A 26590-nucleotide genomic window follows, 5' to 3' on the forward strand; every position below is an offset into this window, starting at 1 on the left:
ACACCACAAAACATGAACTTACTGCCCAGCAGCCATAACTGCTGAGGGCCATGTGTACAAATACAAATTGGTTACACATCTGAAGCAACATTAATCAAGATTCACCGATGAGTTGGCAGGGGACCCACTCCTGAAGGGGTCTGACTTTAGCTTTCACCAGAAAACTTCTTTGCTCCTTCTGTTACTGATCCACAGGCTGGAAGATTAGCAGGAGAGCAGGTTGGCCCCGTGCTCTGGCGAGTCCTGGGGACAGGGAGCACAGGGCCAACCTGCAGCATTTTGAAGCTACTATTGGAGTGCAAGACAATTGTGCAAAGGCTCATCACTCAGCTGTCACCTGCAGTAGGACCCTGGGGGACTACAGTGTGTCACTTCCGAGACCAGACTCTTTGGTAGGAAAGGTAGGTGGGACTTACCTTTTCTCGGATGCTCATTTATGCGTTTGTTGATTCTGATCTGGAGCTGGGAGTGTGAGCAGACCTGGCAATGCTGTGCCAGGGGAGGGGAGAGACTAATCAGCACTGAGTCACAGCATGTGTGCTCATCAAACACTCTGTGCACAGGGCTATCTCTGTGTGGGGTCACTGGGAGGCTGGCACAACCGCAGCGTCACTGCCACACCTACACATGGTGCTGTGATCAGCCACCTCCTTTCACAAAGCTTTATCACCAAGAAATATGCTGCTGTTTTAGGATGGCTCTGAAACACTTCCCAGCCTTCTCCAAGGTGTTACTCTCCTCCAGCACCATCTACAAGAACTCACAGCCCTCTGTGGTTTGTGTGTTGGGAGTTGGGATGTGCCAGTGACAGCAGCTGACTGAACAGACACTTCCCAAGGGAAGTCAGCACTGGTTCACAGGGGTGGGTATGAGCATGGTGGCTGCATCCTGCCAACTGCCTCAGGAGTTCTTGCCTTCCACCAGCTGGGATTTAGGTATGGCCACTTCCTGAAAAGGTGCAAACTGAACCGTCCATGGGCATTATGCTCCACCTTACTGTTTCCCACCCAGGGACAAAGTCAGAGAGCGTGCTTGGCAGAAACTACCCTGTTTCTTCTTGGGTGGAGATTTGCACAGTGCTGTAAAATCTCTATCACGCAGCCTTGCCTCTGCATGAAGCTTGTGGTCAGTGTAGGAGACTTGAACAGCCTGTAGCAAGGAGCCCTCCATTTACCCTTTTAGCTGCCTTTTAGGTCAGGGTGTGGCTACTGCACACAGCTGCAAAGGGCAGGATGCTCCAGAAGAGAAAGGCTGCCTGCTCCACTGGGCTCTGGCTCACAGTGCCAGCCCCAATGGATGCAGCGAACACGTCTGGAGACTGTGCAGGGCTGAAACACGGCACCTGTGAGCAGCACACACTGTCCTTAAGGCCTTCTCTGGGTGTAGGGTCCTACAGCTACCAGCATGCAGGACTCCTCACTAGAATCCCTTGTTCTGCACTAGAATCCTTTGCTCTGCACATCCCCTCCAGTTATGTATTTGCTGGTGTTTCATGCTCCATCAATCAACAGCCATCTGGGATTTGAACCTGGTGACAGCAATCTCTCTGGGGTGAAGCACAGCCGTGTGCTGCGCGATGCTCTGTGGAGTTTCACATGGAAAGGCAAGAAAAACAGAAGTGGACAGGAATCAGTCTAAGCTCTCTAGAGACACCACCTCTCCTCAGGAGGAGGAAGACGTGGGCACCAGCTGCTCCTCCCTGAGGGCCTGGACCAGGATGTTGCAGGATGAAGATGGTCACCGCACAACGCCCTGGTGGCAGCTTGTTCAGGGCCTTGGTCAGCCATGCCAGGAGGAAGAGCCATGAACAGGTTCCTCCACCGGGTCCTCTCTTGGACAAGCAAAAGCCACCGCAGAGCCAGGGACAGCAAGCTGTGCCAGAGGAGCTTGAGGGACAACGTGGAGTGGGCAGCTACAGGGCAGGGTGAGAAGTTCGGGCCTTCCTCCTACACGGCAGCATCCGAGATCCTCCCATTCAAGGACGTCTTTGGCTGGAGGCCGTTGTTCTGAGCGTGCACCTCTGGCCTGGGCTGTGTCATCTGCTGCAAACGCTGCCCGGGAACGAAAGGAGAGAGTGTGTCAGCCAGGGCTGGGGGCAGCAGCTGAGGGCTGGGACCCTTGGCCCAAGGCTCAGAGCTGACCCTGGTTACAGGGTGAGGGGATGGTGCATGGAGCGACTCCTCCAGCATTTGGCAGTACCCCGAAAGCTTCTGCAAGTCACCTTTGCTTTGATGCTGCACAGAGCACAGCAGCTCCTCCTTTTACCTGAAACATGGGGAGCACCCTGATAACAGAGGCAAACTGTTACCAGACGAGACCAGTGGCAAGTAGGAACAAGAGAGAGCTGCAATGCCACAGGCTTCAGAGCAGACTCATATTCCCATTAGGGTTGATTACAAAGCATTACTAAGTAACTACAGCAGCTTAACAAGGTTGCAGTCTGTGCCTTTGATGCAGATCAGAACATCGGCCTGCACAAACCTGTGCACAGCAGCAACTCCGGTCACCCTGAGCTGATCAAAAGAAAATTGCAGAGTCAAGTAAAGTGAAGCAAGAACCCAGGAAAATATGGAGGGGCAAATCATTACGGGAAATGTGTGGCATCAAGAGTGATGAAGAAGAATGAACCACTTTTGCCAGTCAGGGAGGGACTGATGCTGAGCACTGCAGAAGAGAATGCAGAGGAGGATTAAGCCTGACCTGAACAGACTCACTAAGACAGGTAGAACCTCTTTCCAGTAAAGGGAAACAAGCTCCTACCCTCCAACACCACTGAAGTGGCTGTTGCTGGGTGAAGTCCCTGAAATGTTCACTGAACTGCTTCTGCCATTCATGGTATTTTTTCCCTCTCTCGCATTCATGCTCAGTAGGATCAAAATGACTTGTAATCTTTCCTGTCTGTCAAAACCACTTTATTCAGGATTGGCATCTAATTTCCCTCCAGCTCTATTACAAATTAATCCAGGATCTGTGCATATAAGAGGCCAAGAATTCTCTCTGTCTCTCTGCTACCAGCACAGGCACACACAGATTAGCCTACTTTCTTCCTGCTGCCATCTGCTGCTCACTTCTGGGTCTATGAATGATTGAGAGGGGTCTGGGTCTCGTGATGTTTGTGGGCAATGTTAGAGGAAGAGTCAGATAGGGAGGGTGCACATCAGCCACTCATGCTGTTTACTGGTACTGATGGTTTGCACAAGATGCTGAGGGGATGGGTGGAAACACACTCATGGGGCTTCCCTCCATGCCCCTGGGGCTGCACAGGAGTACACAGCACTCTGGAAGCACTATGGATGTACTCAGCACAAGCCCTTGGTCAGGAGGAGTCGAGCTACTCCTGGGAGGTTGCAGAGCAGTCGGGGCTCCCCCAGATGCTATGATGTGCTCTCTCCATTTCCAGTGAACAGGATTGAGAGTAGGCAAAGAGTTGAACCCATATCTGTGCTTTCAGGCTTCCCTTCCCCCTTTTCAACTCACATTATGAGTGAATAAGGAATCTTTTAAATGTCTGAGAAAGGGCCTACTATTGGAATTGCCCTGGCCTTCAACCTGAAATCAACAAAGTGGCTTGACATAACACCCTGGCTTGAGTCCCGCAGGAAGGACAAGTACCTAAACCCAGCTTCAGATGAGAAACCAGAAACTGAAAGCAGATCTGAGACCCCAAATCCACCAACTTCCCACATCAGAGCCCATCCAAATGGAAGGCTGGGAGGAAGAAAATGCAAACCCACCTGCAACTTTACCTCAAAGGTAGAGAACCCGAAGCTGACCTCAGCCCAGTAATTCCAGCCATAACTTTTCTGAGTCAAACTTTGTTAAAATACGGCATCCCTAAAGTAAGCTCATGTGATTTAGATGGCATCTGGTTGCTGTTCCAGCTGGGCTGGGAAAGCCATAAATCAACACTCCTGGGGTGACTTCCTACACCTGTAGCTTGTGGCAGACAGCACCGAGCCAGGGACTTGGGGCACAGTGCTCTCAAGACTGAATGTCAACACTGTAAATAAAATCTGAACAGTAGGGTGTGACCTAGAGGCTCATGATTCACTGCTACATAAAATCCTGCGCAAATTACTAAAGAAAATGTTTTAAACAAGGCTAGTGTGGTGGGTATTGTGGGTCTTTCTTGTTTCTTAACCCCTCGGTGACTGAGTGAACTGAAAAGCGCATGACAAACCACCCCTGTGCTTGTCTCTGCTGCTGGCAGGGCCTAGCCTGAGATATTTCAGGATTCAGGCCTGGAGGATACTGATCTCCCTGCTGAGGAGTGCCAAGCAAACATGCTCATAGCCAGGGACTGTCAGGAGCTGGGATTTCTCTGGGTCAAGAAACCTCAAAGATTTCTTCCCAAACTCTTCCATGGCGCCAGTACCCCACACCAAAGGGATATTCAGGGGAGGAGGGCTTCATTTTTGTGGTGGTGACCACACAAATCTCAACGAGGAACAACAGACATAGGGGTAGACCACCTGAAGGTCTACCTGCATGTCCAGCCACAGCCCAGCAGAGCTTCCAGGGTTCAGATGTGTCCTGCTCAGCTGTGCTGGCAGGTCCTCTCCAGCGAGCCCATGTCACTGGAGGCTGTTCAGTGCCCTGGGACTGATCTGAGCCCTCCCTGGGGGAGAGGGTGCACAAAGCTCCTGCAGCATCAGCCTGCTGCAGTCTGACAGCTCTGTCAGCACAGGGCTGCTTGGTCCAGGCTCAGTTCAGGGAGGAACTTGTCCTGAGCAGAGAGCAGAATGGTGAAGCTGTTCCTACCTGCCGGAGAGTCCCTGTTGAGGTGAAGAAAGAGTAGAGCATGTACCCTGGAATCAGAACCATGGAGGACAGGGCCATGAGCCAGCCGATGCCTTGTCCCCACGCAGGATAGACGTATTTTCCCAGTGTCAGAGGGGTCATTTCCACCACACTGAAGAAGAACACACCCTGGAAAAGATCCCCAGCCATTGCAGGGGAGAGTGTGCAAAATCAGGGTCCAGCCATTCTTTGCTTCATTATTCTCTTAGGTCCCAACAGCCTTACAGGAACCCAACAGCTCTACATTAGTCTAGATTCTTTCAGCCCACCAGCTGGTAATTTCATATAATTTCTTCCTATCCTATGTAAAAAGCTGGAATTGGAATACCCCTGATTTCCTTCTTCACTAGACTACTCAGACAAGCAGCGCCCCCACAGCAGCTCCTATGCAAGTTAACAGCATCCTCACAGCTGGTCTCAGAAGTCTTCATCTTCCTGTCACTGGCCTTATCACACCACTCCCTGCACTGCTTCTGCTGAAAGGGCAGGAGCCTGCAAAGGCCAAATTGCTCTGAAGTCAGTTATCCTGCATTTGGTGATAGGTTTTGTTCTCATAAGCCTGTCAGAGGCTGAAGCTGGAGTAGCTGAAAGCCAGAACCAATAACAGCTTTCTAAAACATTAAATTATTTTGCTTATCTTCTGGCATCTCAGAAAAAAAAAAAAAGAATTAAAAACTGATGGCCTCATTTAGATTAAAAGCAATCATCTAGAACTTTTTTACGGGTGATTTCCAGCAGGCAGAGTGAAAGAGGCTCCTGTATCACTTTATCCATCCCAAGTCTGCCTAGGACCCCCTTGCACCAGACCTGTGCTGGGTTGAGAGCACAGTGTTTCCCTAAAGCCCATATAGAGGCCTTTCTAAAGCCCCTCCTGCAGATAGGATTCCTTGGGTCTTACCAGGCAGACAAGAGGTGTGAAGAAGGCCCAGCAGATCTTCCACCAGATGCAAGGCTTGTAGCCAATCATTTCTTCAATGTTCCTGTAAAACCTGTTCACACCTACAAGAAGAAATGAGCACTGGAAAAAAACCCCATCTCTGCACCATGAGAGGTCCTCCCCTCTTCTCATGGCAGAGCACAGGCTAGGCACAGCAAGAGGGTGACGATGCTGTGACATGAGAAGCATTAGCTGAAGGGGATGGGGTACTGGGACACAAACTCATGCTAACAGCTTCCATGTTCCTGGTGTTCTCTTGAGGGCCCAGAGGGAAGGACCCCGGGTATCTGCCAGTCTGTGCAGAGGTCTTTGTGATGGCCTGCAGAAGTGAGAGGACAGCCTTCCACTCCTGATTTCCTGAAGTTATCAGTCTAAGCTATTTTCAGTTGCAAAATTGTCATTGTTGCGACTGGCTTCGGCTTTTTAAGTAACTCACTATGCCCATAGGGGAAACACAGGAACGAGGTGTTTTGTGCTTACCATAACACCAAGAAATTGAGATGGTCTCAAAGAAGACAAGAAAGAGAAGACACATGCCACTAGCTGAGTAGTAATCAAACAGCTTGAAGACATAAATGCCGCCCTTAAAAGACAAAAACAAGGTCAAGGAGCTCAGTTATAGATTATGATCGACAATATCAGCCAGCAGCTTGGATTGCTACTGTCTCTGACTGTTGGTTTAATGTTAATCTCCTTGGACAGTACAGCCACTGTTGCAATGTTTCCACTGGAGTCTGGTTCCCAGCAGCAAAACTGATGTGCTCTTGCAGACAATTACCCAGCCTGTTCCAGCATAGCCGAGGGTGAGGAGAAAAGAAGAAATTCACTAGGATCTGTTATATTCCTCTGCTTTAGAAGGAGTCAGTTTAGTGTGCTCTGTCCCTCCCAGGAGTTTTGCCTTGCCTCTTCATGAACTCACACTGCTCCACAAATGGTCTTCAGACCACCCAGCCCTCAGTTCCCCTCATGTGAACCTCAGCTTCAGCTCCAGAGGTTAAAGCCCCCAAGAGACTGGGTTTTTTTGTGTTATCTTAACTCTTTGCAGCAAGCATTCCCTAAATTTGGCCTCTGTTGGCTTGAGTCCTTATTGCAAATAGCGGAACACCAGGCCAGACTGACCTGTAGGTCACCAATAGGATGGAGGCATCCTAAGTCACTTGAGATGTAGCAGTGATGAGCAAACCCCTTTATCCAGAATAGCAGAAATGCTGTCACTTCTCCCAAAGCTTTGGTGTTGTGCTATGCCAAGGTGGCCAGAAAGGTGTCAGGAATGGAGGGGCAAGCATAGCCATCTGTACCTGCGTGATGTTGGAGAATCCAATGAGATAAGAGATGAAGCAGACCACTGCGATGAAGATCTTCTTCCTGGCTCTCAGAACTCGAGGGTACTCATCCAGCAGGGCTGTAATGAACCCTTCCACAGTGCAGAACTATGGGAGAAGGCATACACCAAGGATGGATGGATGGATGGATGGATAGATAGATATAAAAGTATCTTAGCCTGACATCAACCCCACACACATTTAACTTCAGTGCTGAGAACCTTAGTGATTTATGGACTCTCTGCAGACTCTAGAAAAGAAAGAGGCATCTCTGCACAAAGTTGGTCTGAACCATCTTCTGAAAATTCATCTCTCTCCCCACTGAATATAGATGGAGCTAAAATCACTGAAGTTAAATACTTAAAAATAGCTGAGATAAATCTCTGCCTTTTGCTTCTCATGAAAAGCCACCACTTTCTTCCCCCAAACTCTCTAGGGCCTCCCCATCACCGCCCTGCTCCCCACGTGCCAGGGCCTGCGTCACAGTTGTGTGTCTGGCTGCTGCTGGGACATGTGCCGGACCTTGATCGCTCTTCCCTTCTTGCTCTTCTCCGCCCGTGGCAGCAGCACTTGTGCTGTTCAATGATCTAAAACACTCAGTAAGGACCTGCATTACCCAGTCTCATGTGCATGTGAATAACATCTGACTACCCAGTCCTTGGCTTTATTTCACTTTTTCAAGCACACAACATTAAATGCATGCAGCACACCAAAAGCCCAGCCTCATAGCGCAGCATTTTTCTAGAGATGGAAACCCCTGGATGGTTTGTGCAGCGCTGTACCAGGCACAGTATAATAATGTTGTCTGCACATAACACATAACAAAATCCCCATGAGTGTTGCCTTCCAGTTTTCCTACTAGTTCTGCCTTCTGACACAAGGGCAGTTGGACTGTATATATGTGAAGTGCATCCTTCCCTCCTATTTCTTGATAAAGTGTGAGATTTACTTTTCTATCTCGCTCCCAGGGACTACAGGTAACATACCTCTCTCAGAGAGTACATCATGCCTCTAGCTACAACCCTGGAAATTTATGAGGGCAGCAAACTGGCTTCCCTGGTCACGCTGAGCAAATGTACAGTGCAATGAAAACTGAAGTGGTTTCATCACTTTTTGATGCCAGTGACTTCCCTGTCCCTGGGAATAAAAAACGCCCCTGGAGTGGAGGTGAAGGTATACAGACCAAAAAGAGCAGCAGAGGGTTGGGAAGATGTGTGGAAGAACAATGGAGAGCCTGAGCCTATAGCTGGGCAGGGATGGGGGAAGAGCTTGCACACTGCTGACTGCCGGGACTGGCTTCCACGTGGGCCGGAGCAAGGCAAAGGGAGACATGCATGCCCAGGGTTTTACACCCGCACAGAAAGCCAGTATTCCCAGAGCATCAAAGCTCAACTGCTTCCACCTGAATTTTTAATGAGCTAAGCTTTTTTGTTGGACACGAGTGCCATTAAAGCATCTTTTGCCATTCATGCATGGGTTCAGCTGCCTTTATAGCCACTGACAATGAGTTCTTCACCCCATCCCACCTGGCTTGTTGTCTGGAAGAGTCAGGACTGAGCCGGCACCAGAGTGTGAAGAGATAGCATGACTAAAAAACCACTGTCAAAAGCCATTCCTTCCACATGGATGCACGGCTAGGCACTGCTGGAGCCATTGCAGGGCCAGGGGATCTGAGACCACAAAGGGAAATGGGCTTGGAGGGAAACAGGGGTGGTCAGGGGCAGAGGGTGGAGTCCAGCAGAGAAGGAGCAAAGAAAACGGTGCCGTAGATAATGGGATGGAGTAGAACTGACAGCCCTTTGGTGCAGGAAGAAGGATCAAAGTCAGGGAATGCACAGAAGGAAAGACAGGGAGATGGGTGATGAGGAACAGGGCTACAAAGTGAGTTGAATTCTCTTTGTCTCCTATGAAAATTAAGCTCCTGTGTAATGGATGAGGTGGAGAAGCAAATGGTTGTACATTGCTTTTTCTAGCCATAGAACAGGCAATTTACTGGAAATTGCCTCATGACAGCCTCAGACTTCATAGGGGATGCATCCTGGAGGAGGCTCAGCTTTCCAGCCCAAAGGACTGCAGCTGCCTGGCCTGAGGTTCACTTTTCCCAGCCTACAGACCAAACCTTGGCTGCTTGGACAAGATATGTAGGCACCTGAATGAAAGCATTCTGCTTTCAGAGTGGTGAGGAGCTGAGCACTGGGGCCTCCTGTTCTTGCCTCTTCAGTCTGCTTTCCAAAAAATTCTGCTTTTCCCACCAACTCTCTCCAGCCACAATTTTTAGTACATATTCTTCTCTTCCTCATGCATCACCCCACGATCTTATTTCTTTCCTAAGCATTTTATTTCCATTAACTTCTCTCTTTTGCTCTTTTTCCTGTTCAGGGACTTAATTATTACACAAGCTGCTGGGTCCAGTAATCTGGGCTTGGGAGTCAATATAGTCAGGAGCTCTGTCTGAAGGAGAGTCTCTCTCCCACCCTCTCCCAATGTCAAGGGCTTGCTATTCCCTCCTCAGCCACACAGAGCTCCCTGCTGGGATGCACGGACCCGTGGGTAGTTTGACCACAGCTGCCAGATGTGCAGCCGAGATCCATGAGAGTGGTCTCACTGCTGGCAGCTGGAAAGCCTCATGACCAACCCGTGTGAGGTGGCCTCATATGGGGCAGACACAGGCTGACAGTCACAAGACTTGCCAGCTCCCCTGGGGAATAAATGCCTGACCTGGAAACTGGTAGGTTAAAAGGAAGCATCAGCATATTACGAAAGAGGGTCCAGACGGGAGAGAGCTGCAGCCCGGCCGGATCAGAGCAGAGGGAGCACCAAGGCACGCGAGTTGAGGGCACAGGAGGGAGGTGTCTGTCAGAACTGGGCTGCTGACCCAAATGAAAAATACCCGCTCCCTATCTGCAAATGCCACGCAGGATGTGTAATCAGCACGTAGAAAAACAATTACTTTTTTTAACGGAATGCTTCAGAATGCACGTGGAATTGCAGCCACTGCTGTTGGTTGCTTTATATGCATAAGCTGCCATGCTGCTGCTGGTGTGTTTGAATGAATCAGAGCTCCAGCACGCAGACAGAAAGCTTCTTTGCATGTATTTAGCTGTGCTTTTCAAAAGCTTGTTTTCCTTTTGATGCTTCATTCCCCCCCAACCTCTTCCTCCAGGCAACGATAGCCCCCCACAGACTGCCTGCCCTCCCAGACTGCCTGTCAGAAGGGATGTGGAGAATTTCAAGGGGTATTTTAGAAGCAAATGCAGCAAATAAATTCCACAGAGTGCTTACAGGGCTTGTTGTCATGTCTCGGACTATTTACCAGCACTGAGTGAGTAATCCATGGAGATAATTTTTTTTTTCTGTAAATGTAGCTTCTTTCAGAACATTTAGGCATTATTTGATTTTTTTTAATTTTTTTTTTTTTTTTTTTCTAAATAATGTCTGTGGTAATGCAGTCATGAGCTTTATAATCTGTTTATGAGAGTGTGACATGACTGAAAACCAGATTTGGTTGATTAGATTTTCCTGGAAACCAGGTGTGATTGTGAAATAGGCTTGGGTTTATGAACACTACCTGTAATCCAAGAGAGCATCCATTTTGTACTGGAGGTTTGTGCTGCAGCAGAAGAGCATGTGGGCACAAGGGAGGATATGACAGACCAAGTGCAGGCTTTTGCAGGAACCTTTGATTTTGATGCACTCAAAAGGAAGGCACGCTGCAATTCACTGCTTCACTGGGTAGCTACTTTTATGTGGAATTATCAGGAAAAAGAAGTATCACCACTTGTAAAAACACGGAGATAATGGTTTTTGTTTTGTTTTGTGAGGGCTCTGAGGGGGCAGGGTGGAGACATCTAACTGCTACATCTTACTGCTTCCCCCTCAAGTATCTTGTAAAACTTACCTGATGGCAAAGCAATCAGGGTACCCAGGGACCAGCCTCTTCCAAGGCATGACTCCTTCCTTCTGCCAGGACCTATCCCTGCTAACCTATGGACCAGGCCAGGGAGCTGCAGCTCTGCTCAGGGCTGCAGTTGGCATCAACAACAATGCCAAAATGCTGCATGAAAGCACAGCCCTCACACCATGAGAGAGTGAAAAAACGCTCTGCTAGCACTGTCCCAAGTGCAGAAGGGGACACCACCCTTGTACCTGAAGACATTTTTGTATCTTCCCTCACTTTGTCCCTGGGTCACCTGACTCACCTGACTGTCCAGACCCAGCATCATCAGCATGGAGAAGAAGAGGATTGACCAGAGTGGGGACAGGGGCAGCTGTGTGACAACCTGCGGGTAGGCGAGGAAAGCCAGTCCAGGACCTGCAGTAATGAAAAGAGGGATGAGCCCATGTTTACAAAGCATCTGATGGGAAGTCTGGGCTAGGGGCCATGGTTAAATAGAGAGACAACAATTACAGCCAAGAACTGTGGGGTTTTTGTATAGGAGCTAGGAACACCTGAGCCTTTGTGCCTGTGACACAGCAACCCAGTGGGATGCATGGAGGCAGGATGGGGAGACAGAAATGACTGGAGAAACAAGTCCTGCAAGCAAGAAAGTCATCAAATTATTGCAACCAAATGGAGCTGGAGCACTTTGCTAGAAAAATAAACTGATATTCAGAGCTGATTACAACTTTCCTGGTGCCCTTTTTTTTTCCATCACAAAATGCTGTTTCTTGAGATAAAAGCTTTCTCTGGGAAGACAGCAATTTCAAAATATGTCTTTCTGCAGAAAGACACAGTCCCAATCTTGGTTAAAAAATTATTTTGAGATCACAATCTCAAGCTTTTGCATGAAAAAGGGACTTCAAATTTTGGTCACATCTACCAAAAACATAGGTAGCATCTATTCTCCATGGGAAGGTTTCAGACAGTAAATGGCCTAAATATTTCACCACAGCAAAATAAAACTTTGGCACATCTAGTCAGGAAAGACCCAAGAGCACCCCATGCTCACTGACAAATGGTTCTTACAGGTTGCTGTTGCATTTGAACATGGCTTTCTGCCTACCTGAGGAGGCCAGCTCTGACACCGACTTCTTTGTGATGTGTGACATGAAGCCAATGATAGAGAAAATTACAAATCCCGCGAATATGCTTGTGGTGGAGTTTATACAACAGACAATAATGGAGTCTCTGGAAGAGAGAAAGAGTGAGAAAAATCCACCTGCAAGTCCCTACCAAGAGCAGAGGGTGGGGCAAACAAAAGACCAAGCCCTGTGGAGAGCTGGTGCTGTCCCTTGGACAGGTAGCAGAGGTGACATACTAAGTGTCCTGCAGGCAGGGAGCACCTCTACAGAGATCACAGTGTGTGTCTGTCCCCTAGGCTGCATGTTGCCAGCAAGGGGACAGCTGAGATCAGGCAGATTCACCACAACCCCATCCCTCACCCATGAGCACTCCCTGCCACACAGGAGGATGGGAAAACAACTGACCTGTAGACGTTGTTGTGGAAAGTGTTGTAGCTCCCCAGAGCAATGAGGGAGCCCAGCCCCAGGCCGTAGGAGAAGAAGATCTGAGTGGCTGCGTCCATCCAGACCTGTAGACAAGGAGCCAGAAGAGGAGTGCAGCAGAAGGGGACTCCGTGCTGCAGGTGCATGTCCTGCAGCAGCTCAGAGCAGGACTAGCAAGGGGACTGGGTGCAGACTGTGGAGCTGTGGCCTTGGATGCACAGCCCAGTGGGGTGGCCAGGACCTGAGGGAACCCTGTCAGTAGGGCCGAGTCAAGAGTTTCTTACTAATATCTAATCTGAAGCTATTCTCTCTCAGTTTAAAGCCATTCCCCTTGTCCTATCACTGCACATCCTTGTCAAAAGTCCCTCTCCAGAGCTTTCCTGTAGGGCCCTTTATGTACTGGAAGGCAGGCGATCTGCATCCTTCCCATGTGTCCAGTGTATCAAAGTGCAACCTGGCCCAGCATCAGACATATATCCTCAGCCCTCCAAAATGCGTGAATCAAAGCTGCTCCGTGGGATGGAGGTGGATGGATGAAGGGTCATGCATCCTGTTTAAAACTACAGAGGAGAGGAAGGCAGCTTGAAAAGCTGGCCCAGTGCCTTAAGGTCTTAAAGCTTAGAAAGCTGGTGACTGGTGACTCTGGAGTCACAGGAGCATTGCTGCTGAAAAAGGAAGAGTCTTGTGACTCCTTGTCTTGGGGTGACCTTATGATGTGTATCCCATATCGCTGCCTATGCCCAGAAATTAATTTTTGTGCCTTTCTATGCCTCTAAACTGAGCCTGAGAGGGGAAAGGAAAAAACTGAGCAAAACTTTCTCAAAGCAGTTTGCAGCTTGTTCAAGGTCACACAGAGATAGCAGGATTTTTTTCCCCCCCAGCTGCAGCAGGGGAGTGAGGAAGCACTCAGCTTGCTGCTTTCCAGTCAGCTTTTGGCCAGTTTTTTCAGTTTCTTGTTCTCTGGAGAGAGACTGAGAGTTGGACTTTGCTTTTCCTTCTCTGGAATTCCGGATTTTCTCCCTTTTCTACTGGACTGCTTGATTGCTGTAACATCAGAGCACATCGGGAGGACTTTCCACCGGGCACAGAGGGCCTGGCCCTGGGCCAAGCCCCAGCTCCAAGGAGACCAAAGGGAGGACTCTGACACTTCCCCAGGTTTTTCCTCCACAGTGAAAGATTTTACCATTGAACATTATTTTCCTTTTCCCGTGTGTTTGGTAAATAAATAGTTTTATCTTCTTCACTTTCCTTCGAGGAAAATTTATTTTTTTCCCGAATCTGGTGGGGGAGGGGTGGTTGTGCCTTCTCTCAGAGGATATATTTCTAAATTTGGCCAAACTGGAACACTCCTAAACAATTTTGCCTTTGCAGGGGTCTGGGGTCCCCTCTGGGCTTCCACTGACCAAGGCAATCTTACTGGCCACCACTCATCATCTAAGCACTTCCAAAAACTGCTGCTGTGTGTGCTGCTGTGTCTTGGGCTGCTTCTGAGGCCCCCATGCCAGCACCACCACATCGTCCTTTCTCTGGGACCACCAGAACAAGGCCAAACCACCAGCCCTAGGACAGTCAGTGAAATGAGCCATTCCCAGCCCAGAGGGGAGGTCCCTCTGTCAGGATGACTTCTGACTCCCCTTGCCCTGTGGATAACACTGCTTGAGTACAACAGGGCTGCTGCACAGATTTCCACCCATGAAGGACCTGTCCCTCAGCTTTGTCTCAGCCTGTGGGACATGGGTCATGACTGCTTGAACAGGGTTATTCCAGCGTTATTTTAAGTACTTACAACATTCATGGGAAGTGCCTGGGGAAGCCTAATGCAGACAGAGCTGGGAGATAAGAGCTTTCCTCACTAGGCTACAAACCTCAGAGTCAGAAAGCTTCCTGAAGTCAGGCGTGAGGTAGAAGAGGATCCCCTCCTTGGCTCCTGGCAGGGTGACTCCCCGGAACAAGAGGATGAAAAGCATGAAGTAGGGGTAGGTGGCTGAGAAATACACCACCTGAAAAAGACCCCATGGGAAAGAAGCCATCAGCCCACCAGTGCCCAGGAGCTTTCCTGCCCATGCTATTGTTGCATCTGGTGTGTCCTCCTGTGAGGGGAGAAGGCTCCCAAGCACACCCACTTTCAGCAGCATTTCCTTGCATTTGCTGTCTCTCATTCCCATGCTAGTAACATTTCTGGCTGTTTGAGGTTTCTCCCTGCCAATGATACACAAGGGCACACTAATCACAAAAGTAGCATGCTAAAGTCTGGATGAAATGCCCAAAGACAAGGGAATTGCACAGGGATAATTTTAGTGCACAGAAGTAATCCCCTTAAGTCATAACATCCTTATTTTGCAGAGCTAAAGCTGGTGTTTCTCTAGACCAATGCATCAACCAAGACGATTCCACTGCTTTCCTTTCAGCACTGTTTCAGGATCTCACAGGTACGTGCCATCCCTCATCACAGGGCCCACACCAGTAATCACCAGGGCTTTGCTGTGGCTGTGTAGCTAAAGCCTGTTTGAGAGCCACTGGGGAAGTTAACAGCTTAGGTTACCTACCCCTGAAGTGCTTCTTTCTGATCTCTCCTCTAGATTATTCCTTTCATAATAGTGTCCCACTGCACCATGCTGTGCTCTAAATAACACATCCCAGCATCTCAGCATCGCTGTTTCACTAAATGAAGCAATTACCTTTCTGCTGTGCTAGCCTGGAGTGCTGCACAGGGAATAACAACGGGCTTCTCGTCTGAAGGTCTCCCACCAATATCAAAAGGGCAGCAGGGAAATTTTCAAAGGAGATGGTGAGATTTTTTCCACCAGAGGCAGTTTAAGAGACTGTGATTGTCAAAAGGGGGAGACCACAAGAAGCTTCGCTCTCTCAAAGGGCTGTCCCAAGGTGGGAAATACAGGCAATTTCTGACAATGCCTCTTCTCAAAAAGAGTGTGTGCTCAGACCTAAGACCTTACAGGGAAGAGCTATTCTCTGCACTTAGAATGAAAATTACCATAAACATGGTAACAGTTTTTACAGCTGTGAAAAGTAAATGTCAGGAATTTAATAGTATCTACTGTGATTTTGCCTCTAAACACCATAATCTCAGTTACAGACACAAATAAAATTGAGTCTGGAGGATATTTTGACAATGCAGCAATGAGAGGCAGCACCAAAAAGCCCATCCCTCACACTGTACCTTGCCCGTCCACTCCACACCCTTCCAGATGGAAAAGTAGACCAGCAGCCAGGCCAGGGCCAGTGTGCCAGCCAGGGGCCAGCGGATGGTGCCAGGCTCCCCCAGGCCCCCGGACATCTGGTGCATGTTTCTCCTAAGGGTGGGAGACACTGTGTTAGGAGGAAATCCAGCAATCAAGGGCAGAAGGATTTGGAGCTCCCAGAGGTGGAGGGTGAAGGACCAGGTGCAGACAAGCGTGAGAACCCGCAAAAGCCTAGAGGGAACTGAGGTTCATGGTGATGGGATGAAGGGAGGAGAAGAGAGGTGGAGAGGCTGTTTGCCTGTCCATCCACCTGACCTGCATCTGCACCGCGCACCCCACGGCCACCACGGCCAGTGGCTGGCTGTAATGCCCTCCAGCCAAAGCTGCCCAAGGGACAGCGCCAACAGGCACAGCCGCAGCCCTGGTGGGCAGGCACGGTGACCGCGGCGAGGGGAGAAACCTGGTGTGGGCAGGCTGGGGACGTACTCCCAGAACTCGGTGACAGCGCTGGTGAGGTTGGTGGTGTCGTTCAGGGAGTAGTTGGAGAAGCAGTGGTCGGTGTTCCAGGCGTTCCCGCAGTTCTGCCACGGCAGGTCCTGCACCGGCACAAGGACAGTGGGGTTATCATTCATGTGAGATCTCCCAGCTCAAATCTGGCTTGTTTTAAACTGAAACCCCATAATTCTTTTTGCAAAGAGAATGGGCAGCTCCACTGGATGGGCATGCCCTTGTAGCCAAAAGCATGGAACAATTTTCCAAGATACGATAAATTGGACAAGAATTTTCCAGGAAAAAAATATCATTATGTTATTAGGGCAATGTTGTAGGTCCAATAAAATGTTAGCAACTCCCCAGATAAAAAGCCACTTCCAATTAACTGTTGGTAATTACTAGCTACAAATTAAAATAATATCAAGGGATATTGTGTTTATAACCAATACAGCTTTTTGCTAGCTTCAGTCAACAAGTGGTTGGAATCTACTACACAAAGAATAAACAGTGATTTGTTTCTTATGTTTCATTTACATCAACTTCAATGCTTAAAAAGCGACACAGCCCTGAGAATGGAGGCAATGGGTACACAAACAGACTGTTATAACACAAGCACAGGAGTAAATTTAAAGCTCAGTAGCTGTTTCATGCTGTCCACTGCCCTGATTATAAGCAGCACAAAGGGATTCCTGGGAGATGTTTACACTATGGGTAGCAGTGTGATGGCAGCACAATGCTACAGACTTAGTGCAATCAGCTCTGGCACTGCAGGCAGTGAAGCAGCAGTGTCAGGGGCCGTGTGAGCGTGCAGGGCAAGTCACCCGGGCCACGTAGGGCCATGGCTGAGCCAGCCCAAGGAAAGCAGCTTGGATATGTCTCCCTGCGCAGCTATCTCTTTTCCCAAGCACAGTGCATATAGATAAATGCAGAGCAGCTATTCTGGGTGATTTCCCTCTGCAGATAAGACCTGAGGCTCCAGCTCAACAAAGCTTTAAGATGTTTGTATCCATCCCTATTCATCCACGAACACAGACCTCTTCCAAAATACTATCTGTGTTTTAAGTGCCTTGTGGCATCAGTGCCCTTAAGTGCTGCCCTTACTGCTCCGTCTAAATCAATTCACTCCAGCAGATGATACCTTCAAACGTGGTATCCTGGCAGAACGGTGGCTATTGGAGGGGCGGGGCTGACATTCCAGTGGCCACCCAGGCCACTGCACCTACCCGGTGATTTCGCTGAGGACTTGCTAACTGCATTGAAGCAAAGGCAATGGCTCGGGCAGCACAGCACAGCATCTCTTCAATGTTTGCACATTAGAGACGCTGCGAAGCTCCCACAAGGAGGGGCAGGCTGGGGGCAGTTTGTTGCTGCTCCATTTCCTCTGAATTTCAGAGGACAGAAACTGCAGAAGGCAGGCTGGGCTCCTATTATAGTTCAAAATACTCTTAGTCAAATTTAGGAGGGACATAGGACAGACATCAGCCTAGCTTTTTCATTTGCGCCTTGGGTCCTTTTGGGAGTTTGGAATTATCTCTGGCAAAAGAAAAGGTCTTCAGCCAAACACCTGGATCTGCCTATGTACATACAAGCACTGTCACCAGCCGGGTCTGTGACACCTGAATGTACCAAAGCCTCCTCCTGCCCAGGCTGTAGTTGGGATGGGTACCTTTGGGGAAGACCACTGTTTATTTGGGATGCGCCTGAGAGTGCATCTAATCACCCACAGCCAATAATTTTGATCTAGATCCAGGAGTCTACAATAATAGGTAGTATTGGTGGTAGAAGCACAGTTGGGAATGCCAAACAGAAACTCAGAAAAAGTCTTGATAGATAGTGGAAATTTTTGCTGAAACAAAAAGTAAAACTGGATGTACAGTGTCCACTCTAGCATTTCAGGGTTATATCTAAATGACATTCAAAAAGATCCCATTTGAACCACAGGGTTGATGTCTTTGAGGCTGCAGATTGCTCAGAGAGTTACGTTAAGGAAACTCTTACCAGTTTCTGGGCTGAAATAAATAATTCAGGTACCAAGAAATTAATATAGGGTGTGATTCTAACCTTGTATGGTAGAAGACCCTGCTGTGGAAGAGGAACCCACTACAAACCATAACACCAAAGCACACACTAAGAGACAGTCACAAGCAGATGTCTAGATACTTTCTGAATCATTTTCCCAGCAGAAAAAAAATCCCTTGGGTATCATTTATCAAGAGAGGAGTGAATAAGAACTAATTAAGATAAGGAGTAAGTCCTGAGAAATAAGACCATGATGTGACAAAACCTGACAAAAACAGTTCTGGAAATATGCAGCTCAGATTTGAGCAGCCCTAGAAATAAAACAGAAACACAGGGTGAGTTTTAAAGACTGATGAGAGCAGGGAACAGTTCCCATAGAGGGGCTGGGACCATCCCCTCCAGAGGGCAAACATCACTACCTGTCAGCACTACAAAACTGCCTCCAGGGCTGATGAACCTCTTGAGGAAGGGTTCAGCAGGATGCTGACAAGGGCTCTTTACACAAATGGCAAGCAGCCAGTGCCTGCTTTGGGGCATAAACAAATCACTGCCCATAAAGGAGTGAGGACCCAGACCACAGCCAGGACCATGCTGCAGACATGCCCACGACTCACCGCAGTGAAAGAGTTGAAGAGATAGTAGAGAGCCCAGGCAATGATGACAATGTAGTAGATGTTCAGCCAGAAGGACAGAACCATAGCTGCCAGTCCCACGCCTGCAAATGAAGGTAGAGAGCAGCATCAGCCCAGGTCTCCAGTACCCAAGGGAGCTCATGGGCACCACAGCAAGTTTCTTTTGAAAACCAGAGAAAGGGAATTGGCTCATCAGAGTGTGCTAGAATTGCACTGTGAGCTGGTCAGCAAGGGAGGCTCATGCCCTCAGGTGTCTCACCCACCCATTTCCACTGGGGGAACAGTGCTACCTTTCAGTGTGCTACCAGTACTTTATGGACAGAGCTCCATAAGAACAACATCTTGTCACTTCCCTGGCAGAATCCACTTTCCCACATCCAAGGCATTTCTAAATTACCACTGGCTTCTAGAAAACAGTTACTCCAAACATGGCAACAGGTTGCATTCCCATGCAATTAAAACAAGCATACGTAGGGAGGTTTGGGAAAACAAAGGGTCTCCTGCAACCATAGCCCCTCCATCACAGTCCATACTGCTCATAAAGTCCCTTCTCACCACACAAAGCTGCTTGAACGGAGCACAGCGACTGCAGACATAGAGGTCAAGGACAGCTTGATAAAGACAGAGCGGAAAACCCCTCCCCTCACCTGCCACCCCATCCCAGTCCCTGGGGATTCGCTGATTTGCCCTCAAACCATCAATGGGGTTTTGTGTGTAGTTACGTGCCATTGCTGTCCCAAACACACAGCACAGTACCTTTGAACATGGGTGCTAATCTCCAGACTCCCAGTCCACCAACAGAGGTATACTGGCCCAGAGCAGTTTCCAGCAGGAAGAGAGGAATCCCAGCAAACACCAGCGTCAGGAAATAAGGGATAAGGAAGGCCCCTGAAAGAAGGAGCAATGTTATCAGGCAGTTTCCACTTTGATCAAGAAGGAAATGCCTCCAGGTGCATTTTCTTGCTCTGCAGCACCTGTGTGATGAGGAGCAGCCTCTCCCAGAGGGGACAGTTTGCAGCTGGAGTTGGTGTGTTCAGTGAGTCTCCCACTGAGGTCACCACTGCTTTCCCCTTATCACTGTGGGTATATATGTACCATGTATACACAGACATTAACCTCACTAGCTGTGCAATGCCAGGCTCACTTTGTTGTTAACTGTTTAGATAGTGCTAAACCCAATCTGACAACAAACCCAAAAGCTTGGACACTGACATTGGTAATTTGTTGATGCTTTCTGTCTTACCTGCAGACGCTTTCAATTCTTCTTCTTCTTGAGGGAACAGTGCACAGGAATATCTGGCATTGGCCACTGCCTTCTTTGTTTATAGCTAATTCAGTCTTTTAAGAAAACTGTGACCAAGACTGTATTGGCTCTAGTAACAGTGCTATATACTCCCCCCCCCCCCCCCCCCCATCTGTGTTTTAGGTTTTACCCTTAGAATTCCTAGTGAAAATATTATTCTTCTTCATGGCCCTATGGAAATCATCTCATCACTAGAAAGGAGGTAGAACACCCATTCACTAGAGATATTACTGGCACCCAGTTTTTAGAAGAGCAATTAGAATAGGAGAGCCTTGCCGTGTGATTGGAAGGCTGTACAAGTTCAGGTCATCCTGACTTCTAGGACCTGGGACAAAGCTCATTTTTATCTTTCTTATGCATGCCACAATTTCTGTGGAGGACAAACTTTTGCAGAAGATGCTGGCTGGGGGCAGAGGGAGGACCCTCAGTTTGCCCAGAAGCAGCTGGCCATGTTCAGGACAGCACTGATTCCTGCTTTAGCCATAGGGCTGAGCTGTCAGTCTGAGTCTTCTCCAGATACTCATGGGAAGCAAACATGAGAGCCAGCAAGCAAAGCCACTCTGGAGAGCTGTGGCCCAGCTTGCACCCAGCAGAGCCAGGCTCCAGCAGCTGCTCTTCGAGGGCAGGGAAGCAGCCAGGCACAGCCAGGGATGCTGGCTCAGGGGACATCCAGCTGGGGACATGTGCCTGCCAAGCAGGGAGCTGAACCCAGCTGGGAGAGGCAGGTGCCAGCACCCGGCATGGGAGTCCATGGGAGGCAGCATGCAAGAGGAGCTGGCAGTGGGTGGTGGGGAGAAAACACTCTCCGTGCCAGCAGTTCGGTGACCATGAGCCTGAATCACAAGCTGGCGTGGAAGCGCAGGCTCTTGGCTTCACCAGCAGCCTGGCGCAGAGGAGAGAACAGCTTTGGGCATCCCTGTGCCTGCTCAGCATCCTCCTCTGTGTGCTCGCTAGACACCACAGCCTGCAGGGTCCAGCCCCCTGGGAGCCCTGCGGGAAGCCAGCATCTGCTCCGAGGACACAGCAGCTGCCACCCTGCTGCTGTGGAGTTTGGAGGCTGAGCTTTGCGGCAGAGCAAGTGCCTTCCTTGCAAGCAGTTAATGAACTTTGGCTGCAGCCCTGATGATCCTGCATTTCTCATCTACAGCAGGTCAGGAAGGTTTGTAGGTAAAGGTCTTAATAGACTGTTGGGGAAAAAACCCACCAATTAAACTTTTGGGCACAAGTCCTTTATCCTAGCTTGACAAAGATGCTCGAGAATAGTGGAAAATCTACAAACCAGACCATCTCCTTGAGCTGAGGGCTATTGGCAATGACACTGTCACTCTGGAGGGCCAGGTCCCCAAGCAGGCATGGATAATATCCCTGGGTCCTGTACAGCCAGATGGAAAATCCGTTCTGCAGGCCTGTGCAAAATATGGTTGTGTGTGACCTTGTGAAAGTCCCAGCTTGTCTCCAGATCCATGGGTGTCAAGGGTGATGATGCTGGTCTTGCTCAGAGCACTGACCCTTGGAGGCAAGGAAAGATCAGCAGCGCCTGGCACTCACTGTGCAGCCCCAAATGTGCCTGCTCCTAATGTCATACAGCAGAGAATAACAATTAATCCTTAAAACAGGGAACACTGCCCACGAATCAAAAATTGAGCATTACAAGCATTACACACTGTTGCTTTGAGTCTCAGTGCACAAAGGGGGAGTGCAGGATGCTTATTTAAAGAATTGTTTTTCTCTCAACTTCTTCAAGCTTAGGATCTCACAGGCAATTTTTAGCACGTACTGAGCCGCATTTAGAGTGAATTTGGAGCCCGGTAAAATACAGAGGGACTTTATGAGGTTAGAGGTTGGTGTAGAAGCTGGAGCCATGGGCACAGCTGGGCACATCCAGCTGCGTGCAGAGCCATCAGGGAGCCCAGGCATCACTTTGGGTGAAGCCTGCCCCCCGCAGCGGATGGGCCGAGCGCTGAGCTGCCGTGCCCTGGGCTCCCTGCGCCGAGCAAACCAGCCGTGAGCCGATGCAGTGTGACAGCGGCAAGTGAGACGACGATATTTCCATTCAGTTCAATTTGCCTGTGCGTAATGGAAGCAGCCCACACGACCGCGCGTCGAGCAGCGTACATGCAGGACGCTAAAATTAGAGTCCCGCCCACAGTCTGCTGCGCTCCGGAGGCGCCTCCGTCGGGGCAGAGCCGAGGCGGTGCCCGGCCGGCTGCGAAGGCGCTGCCGTGCGCTCCGGCTGCCGCTGACGCCGCCGCGCGTCAGCGCTGCCGCCCGGGCCGGCCGCGGGGCCGCCGCTCAGCACCGCGGGCTGCGGGAGCCGCCGCCGGCAGGGCCACGGGAAGGAGCCATCCAGGCTGCCGCGAACGGCACGAAGCGGCACGGGAGGCAGGGGGTCTGGGAGCAGGCAGGCACCGATTCCCGCATCTCACCTGCCTGGCGTTTCTGCTTACAGCCGGCTGCTCCCTCTGCGTGCCCGCGGCTGCCAGGGCAGAGATCACCCCGTGTGCCATTGCTAATGCTAATAATAGTGCTCCACACCTCTACAGTACCCTCTCTCCTAGGTTCTCGGCTGACTTTGTATGTAGGATCGATTTTAGCTTCACAACACCCCTCATCTAATTATAGGCATTGTCATCTCCACCTTTATGTGTGAGGAGACAGTCACGGGCAGCACAGAGCCGGTGTGAGACTTGAGATGACGCAGCAACCACGGGGCAGATGCTGGCTAACAAGCAGTGCTGGGACCTAGCCGTGGGGGAAATGTTCCATGGGGAGAGCTAGCAGTCAGAATGGGGCTAGACAAAGACGACAAACCTGCACTGTGGCTCTGGCATTGGCGGCACAGGCTCTCGGGGCAGGCCTGGATGATCCCATAAACCTCACTCGACTGCACATCTCCACCTTTCCACAAAACCCAAAGAAGCTGTGGATGCCCCATCCCTGAAAGCGTTCAAGGCCGGGTTGGATGTGGCTTTGAGCAACCTAGTTTAGCGAAAGGTGTCCCTGCCCTTGGCAGTGGGTTTGGAACAGGATGATCTTTAAGGTCCCTTCCAACCCAGACCATCCTATGATTCTACAATTCTATGAAAACAACAAATTCAGTTAGAAATCTTGTCAAATTTGCTAACTTTCTGGTCTCCTGCTCGGACTCATTCCACATGCTTCAGAGAAGGGGCCTAGATACCCTTAAATGCCATGAAGTTAAATGGACAGTTCTTCAGGGAGCAAGACCCTTCTCCTCTTTTCCAGGGTTGGAGGAGAAAAGCATCTTACACCACCTGTGACACAGACAGCAGAAGTGGGCTAGTGATATGAGGCGTCATGAGAGCCAAAGGCAAAAGGAAAATAAAAAAGACATGGAGAAGAAACTTGAGAAGAGACCCTCAGAGCAGCATGAATGAATATGGCACTTGGGACGGGGGCTCCAGGCTGGGAAGAGCTAAGAGGGAAGCAAAGAGCAGTGTGGGAACACTAGCAGGCAAAGCTAAAATTATATATACAGCCTTGAAAGTGAGGAAAAGGGGTTTGGACCTGTGTGGGAAGTCTGTAAAAGGGTTCAGGGAAGTGAGCAGCTCTTCAGAGGGGAGAAGGAAGGAAGTTTTAGTAACAGGCACAAGCAATGGGAGAGCTGGGCATGGAGTGAGAAGAAAAAGCCTCTGCTTTACTGACACCAGCCCATACTCCCCTCCACAAAAGCATGTCCCTGACAAGGCTGAAGAAATAGCACCATTTTAGAGGGGAGTTGAGGCACAGAAGTGTGTTTTCTGACTTGATCCAAGATGTGCAGAAATTGTGTAGCTGAGCAGGGAGAATTCCCTTGAGAGTACACTGGACTGAGGAGAACCCCACCTTCAACAGATGCAAACTGGTTTCTCTGGAGGTGCCCCAGAATCCAGCTGGGTGTCTATTTGTGCATAGCCCTCCCTGTAAATAAATGAGGTCCCACATGATTTTTTTTTTTTTTTGTAGCCCTGCAAATTTGGACAGCAGAAGTGTGACAGAACTCAAACTGATTGTTTTATTTCTGTGGACTACTTCTTCCCAGCCTGCACTTGCTAGTAAAGCCCACAGGTCATAGAAACTTGTCTCCAGACAACTTAATAATTCCCATCATGTGGGAGAGCTCTCAGCTGGAGGACCACCCATTTGCCCAGACCCACACCAAACCAAAACCTGCTCAGGAACAAGGCTGCTCACTGTGCATTTCTCTCACCTCCTCCATTCTTGCCGCAGAGATAAGGGAAGCGCCAGACGTTGCCCAGACCGATAGCATAGCCCACACAGGACAGCAAGAAGTCAAATTTCCCCTTCCAGGAACCTCTGTCTGGGATCTCCTTCTTCTTCTTCTTGGTGCTCACAACCTCAGGGCTGATAGGCTCCGGCTCCTCCAGGGCTGCCTGCTTTACCTCAGAGGGAGAATTCAGCTCCACGGAGGTGTTGTCCATCTTGCCCATGGCGACTCAGATGTATGTCCACTCTTGCTGAGGGGCTGGAGGAACAGGAAAGGCAGTTTCTGCCCTGGCCACGCGAAGACAAGATGGGAAGCACTGGGCAAAGCTCCTGGTGAGAAAGGAGAGAAGGAAGGTGTCCTGTGTCAATGTGATGTGTCAGACTTGGTTGTTACCAGTACGTAACAAATCCCTCAACTCTCATCTTACCTGCTTCTCATCCCAAGGCTCTGTAGGAAGAGCTCTGGGACCAGTAGGCATGCAGCAAAACCACAGGTTGTAGGTGACCCACCACAGAGCAGTCCAGGCAAAGAAATATATCTGTCCCGTCTGAGTGACAGTGGAGGGGGGCACGATGAAGGTGCCACAGCCCCCAGGTCTGGGGTCCCAAACTGAGTGCAGCAGCCACAGAGCCATCTGAGAGTTTCTGTGGCCCAGCCAGCCAGGCACATCTTTGCAGTGGCACCTCCACAATGGATGTGCTCCACTTGGCAATCCCATGCCTTAATCCCTCACCACGGCAGCAACACAGCCGTGTTCACAGCTCTGCACCTGCAACATCTGGCAAGGGAATCGCTGCTCTGCTCTGCTCCTCCCTGGGCACCACGTTGCATGTGTATTCAGCTGGTGCTCACTAGTGCCTAGAGCCAGCCTGTGAACCACTGAAATCCCACTCAGCCAGGACTCCAAAGTCCTGATGATTAATTGGATGAGTCTGACAAAAAAAATTAATTAATACCTGCATTGATTTTAGGCCCTAAGAAGTATATAACCATCACACTAAAACAATTTGGAAAGTGAGCAAGAACAGGCTATGTTACTACACCTGTCTCTAAAACAATATTGCACTCGTGTCTTGAAAAATAAGTGCAGTTCTCCCTTCCTGAAAAGTCAGAAAAAGGCATGGAAGAGAGCCAAAAGGCTGCTTAAAAGTGTGGAGCAACTTCCACGTGAAGAGAGTATAAATAAAAGAGGATACATTGTTCTGTGGAAGAGGTAGCTGGCAGGGGCCTATAAATGTGTCAGTGTCATAGAATACAAGTATTCACCAGTTCTGACGCAAGAACTGCACGGGATTAAACCGTGACCGGCAGGTGGTAGGTTCAAAAAGAGCAAGAGGTGATATTCCAGAAAATGTGCAGCTATGGAGCAAGACTCCCCACTGCAGGACATGCTGGATGCCAAGAGCTTATGACTTCAGAAAAGGAAATTAAGGAGGTAAATAATGGAAGGAAAACCCTCCAGGAGCTACTACTGCAATTCTGCAAAACCCTGAGCTGGAAGTTGTTGGAGGTTGAGGGATTCTTCCAAGGAAATAACACTCCCTGCTTTTCCTGGTTTTATTCTCTCCCCTCAGCACCTGCCCTCAGCCAGTACAGAACACAGGACTGGCATGGGGTTTGCTCTCACCCACTTCTCAGCCCATTTTGCAGAGACAAATTTAATCCACACCAGGGGCCCTGAGGGTGATCAGTGCTACAATCTCCCAGACATCTGTTGACAAAAACATTAATAGATGCAAACATTGGAAAACAAACAAACAAACAAAAAGAAAAACAAAATGGGTATATCAGGAAATGAATCAATGCTGTAAAGAGGTGTCATGCTCTAGCAGTTAAAGCTGACCTTGCTTGAGCTTCTCACTATTGGCAGTCTAGTCTCCTAGCCAAAGAATACCTATTTGTCCCATGGATGCTTGGGGGACTCATGAACTGGTGTTTCTAAAGTGTCCTAGACGGACATGGTCTCCCAAGTCCTGGCTCAATGGCAGTATTGACTCCTGCATACTACAGTAGGCATCCCATGGTTACAGCAGGTGAATTTTGTTTCCCCACAGAATTCATCACTGAGGTTAGAAAAACTCTATCAACTGCAAAGGGAATGGCTGAACCAGGAAATAACTGTAATTCTTTCTGATAAGTCAGTGGAGAAGCCAGAAGTCCCTTTGCTGTGGGATGAAGTGCGTAACCAAACCCGCTGAGCTATGGAGCCCAC

The 26590-nt window shown here is 49.4% G+C and overlaps 1 protein-coding gene across 1 annotated transcript; it reads right to left on the minus strand.

Annotated features, from left to right (window-relative positions):
* Nucleotides 1–1946: 1946 nt before the first annotated feature.
* LOC309572055 (sodium- and chloride-dependent GABA transporter 1-like) lies at nt 1947–24601 on the minus strand (the record flags this gene model as incomplete). The annotated part of the gene is made up of 14 exons (XM_082280049.1): nt 1947–2051; nt 4762–4929; nt 5699–5799; nt 6218–6320; nt 7036–7167; nt 11259–11371; nt 12063–12187; nt 12487–12590; nt 14370–14504; nt 15683–15815; nt 16191–16300; nt 18830–18930; nt 19604–19735; nt 24361–24601. 14 exons carry the CDS (start codon nt 24599–24601, stop codon nt 1947–1949), a joined length of 1803 nt encoding a protein of 600 aa, XP_082136175.1.
* Between the last annotated feature and the right edge of the window lie 1989 nt (nt 24602–26590).

This window comes from Coloeus monedula, assembly GCF_965178545.1.
Source record: "Coloeus monedula genome assembly, chromosome: 4".
NCBI lineage: Eukaryota > Metazoa > Chordata > Aves > Passeriformes > Corvidae > Coloeus > Coloeus monedula.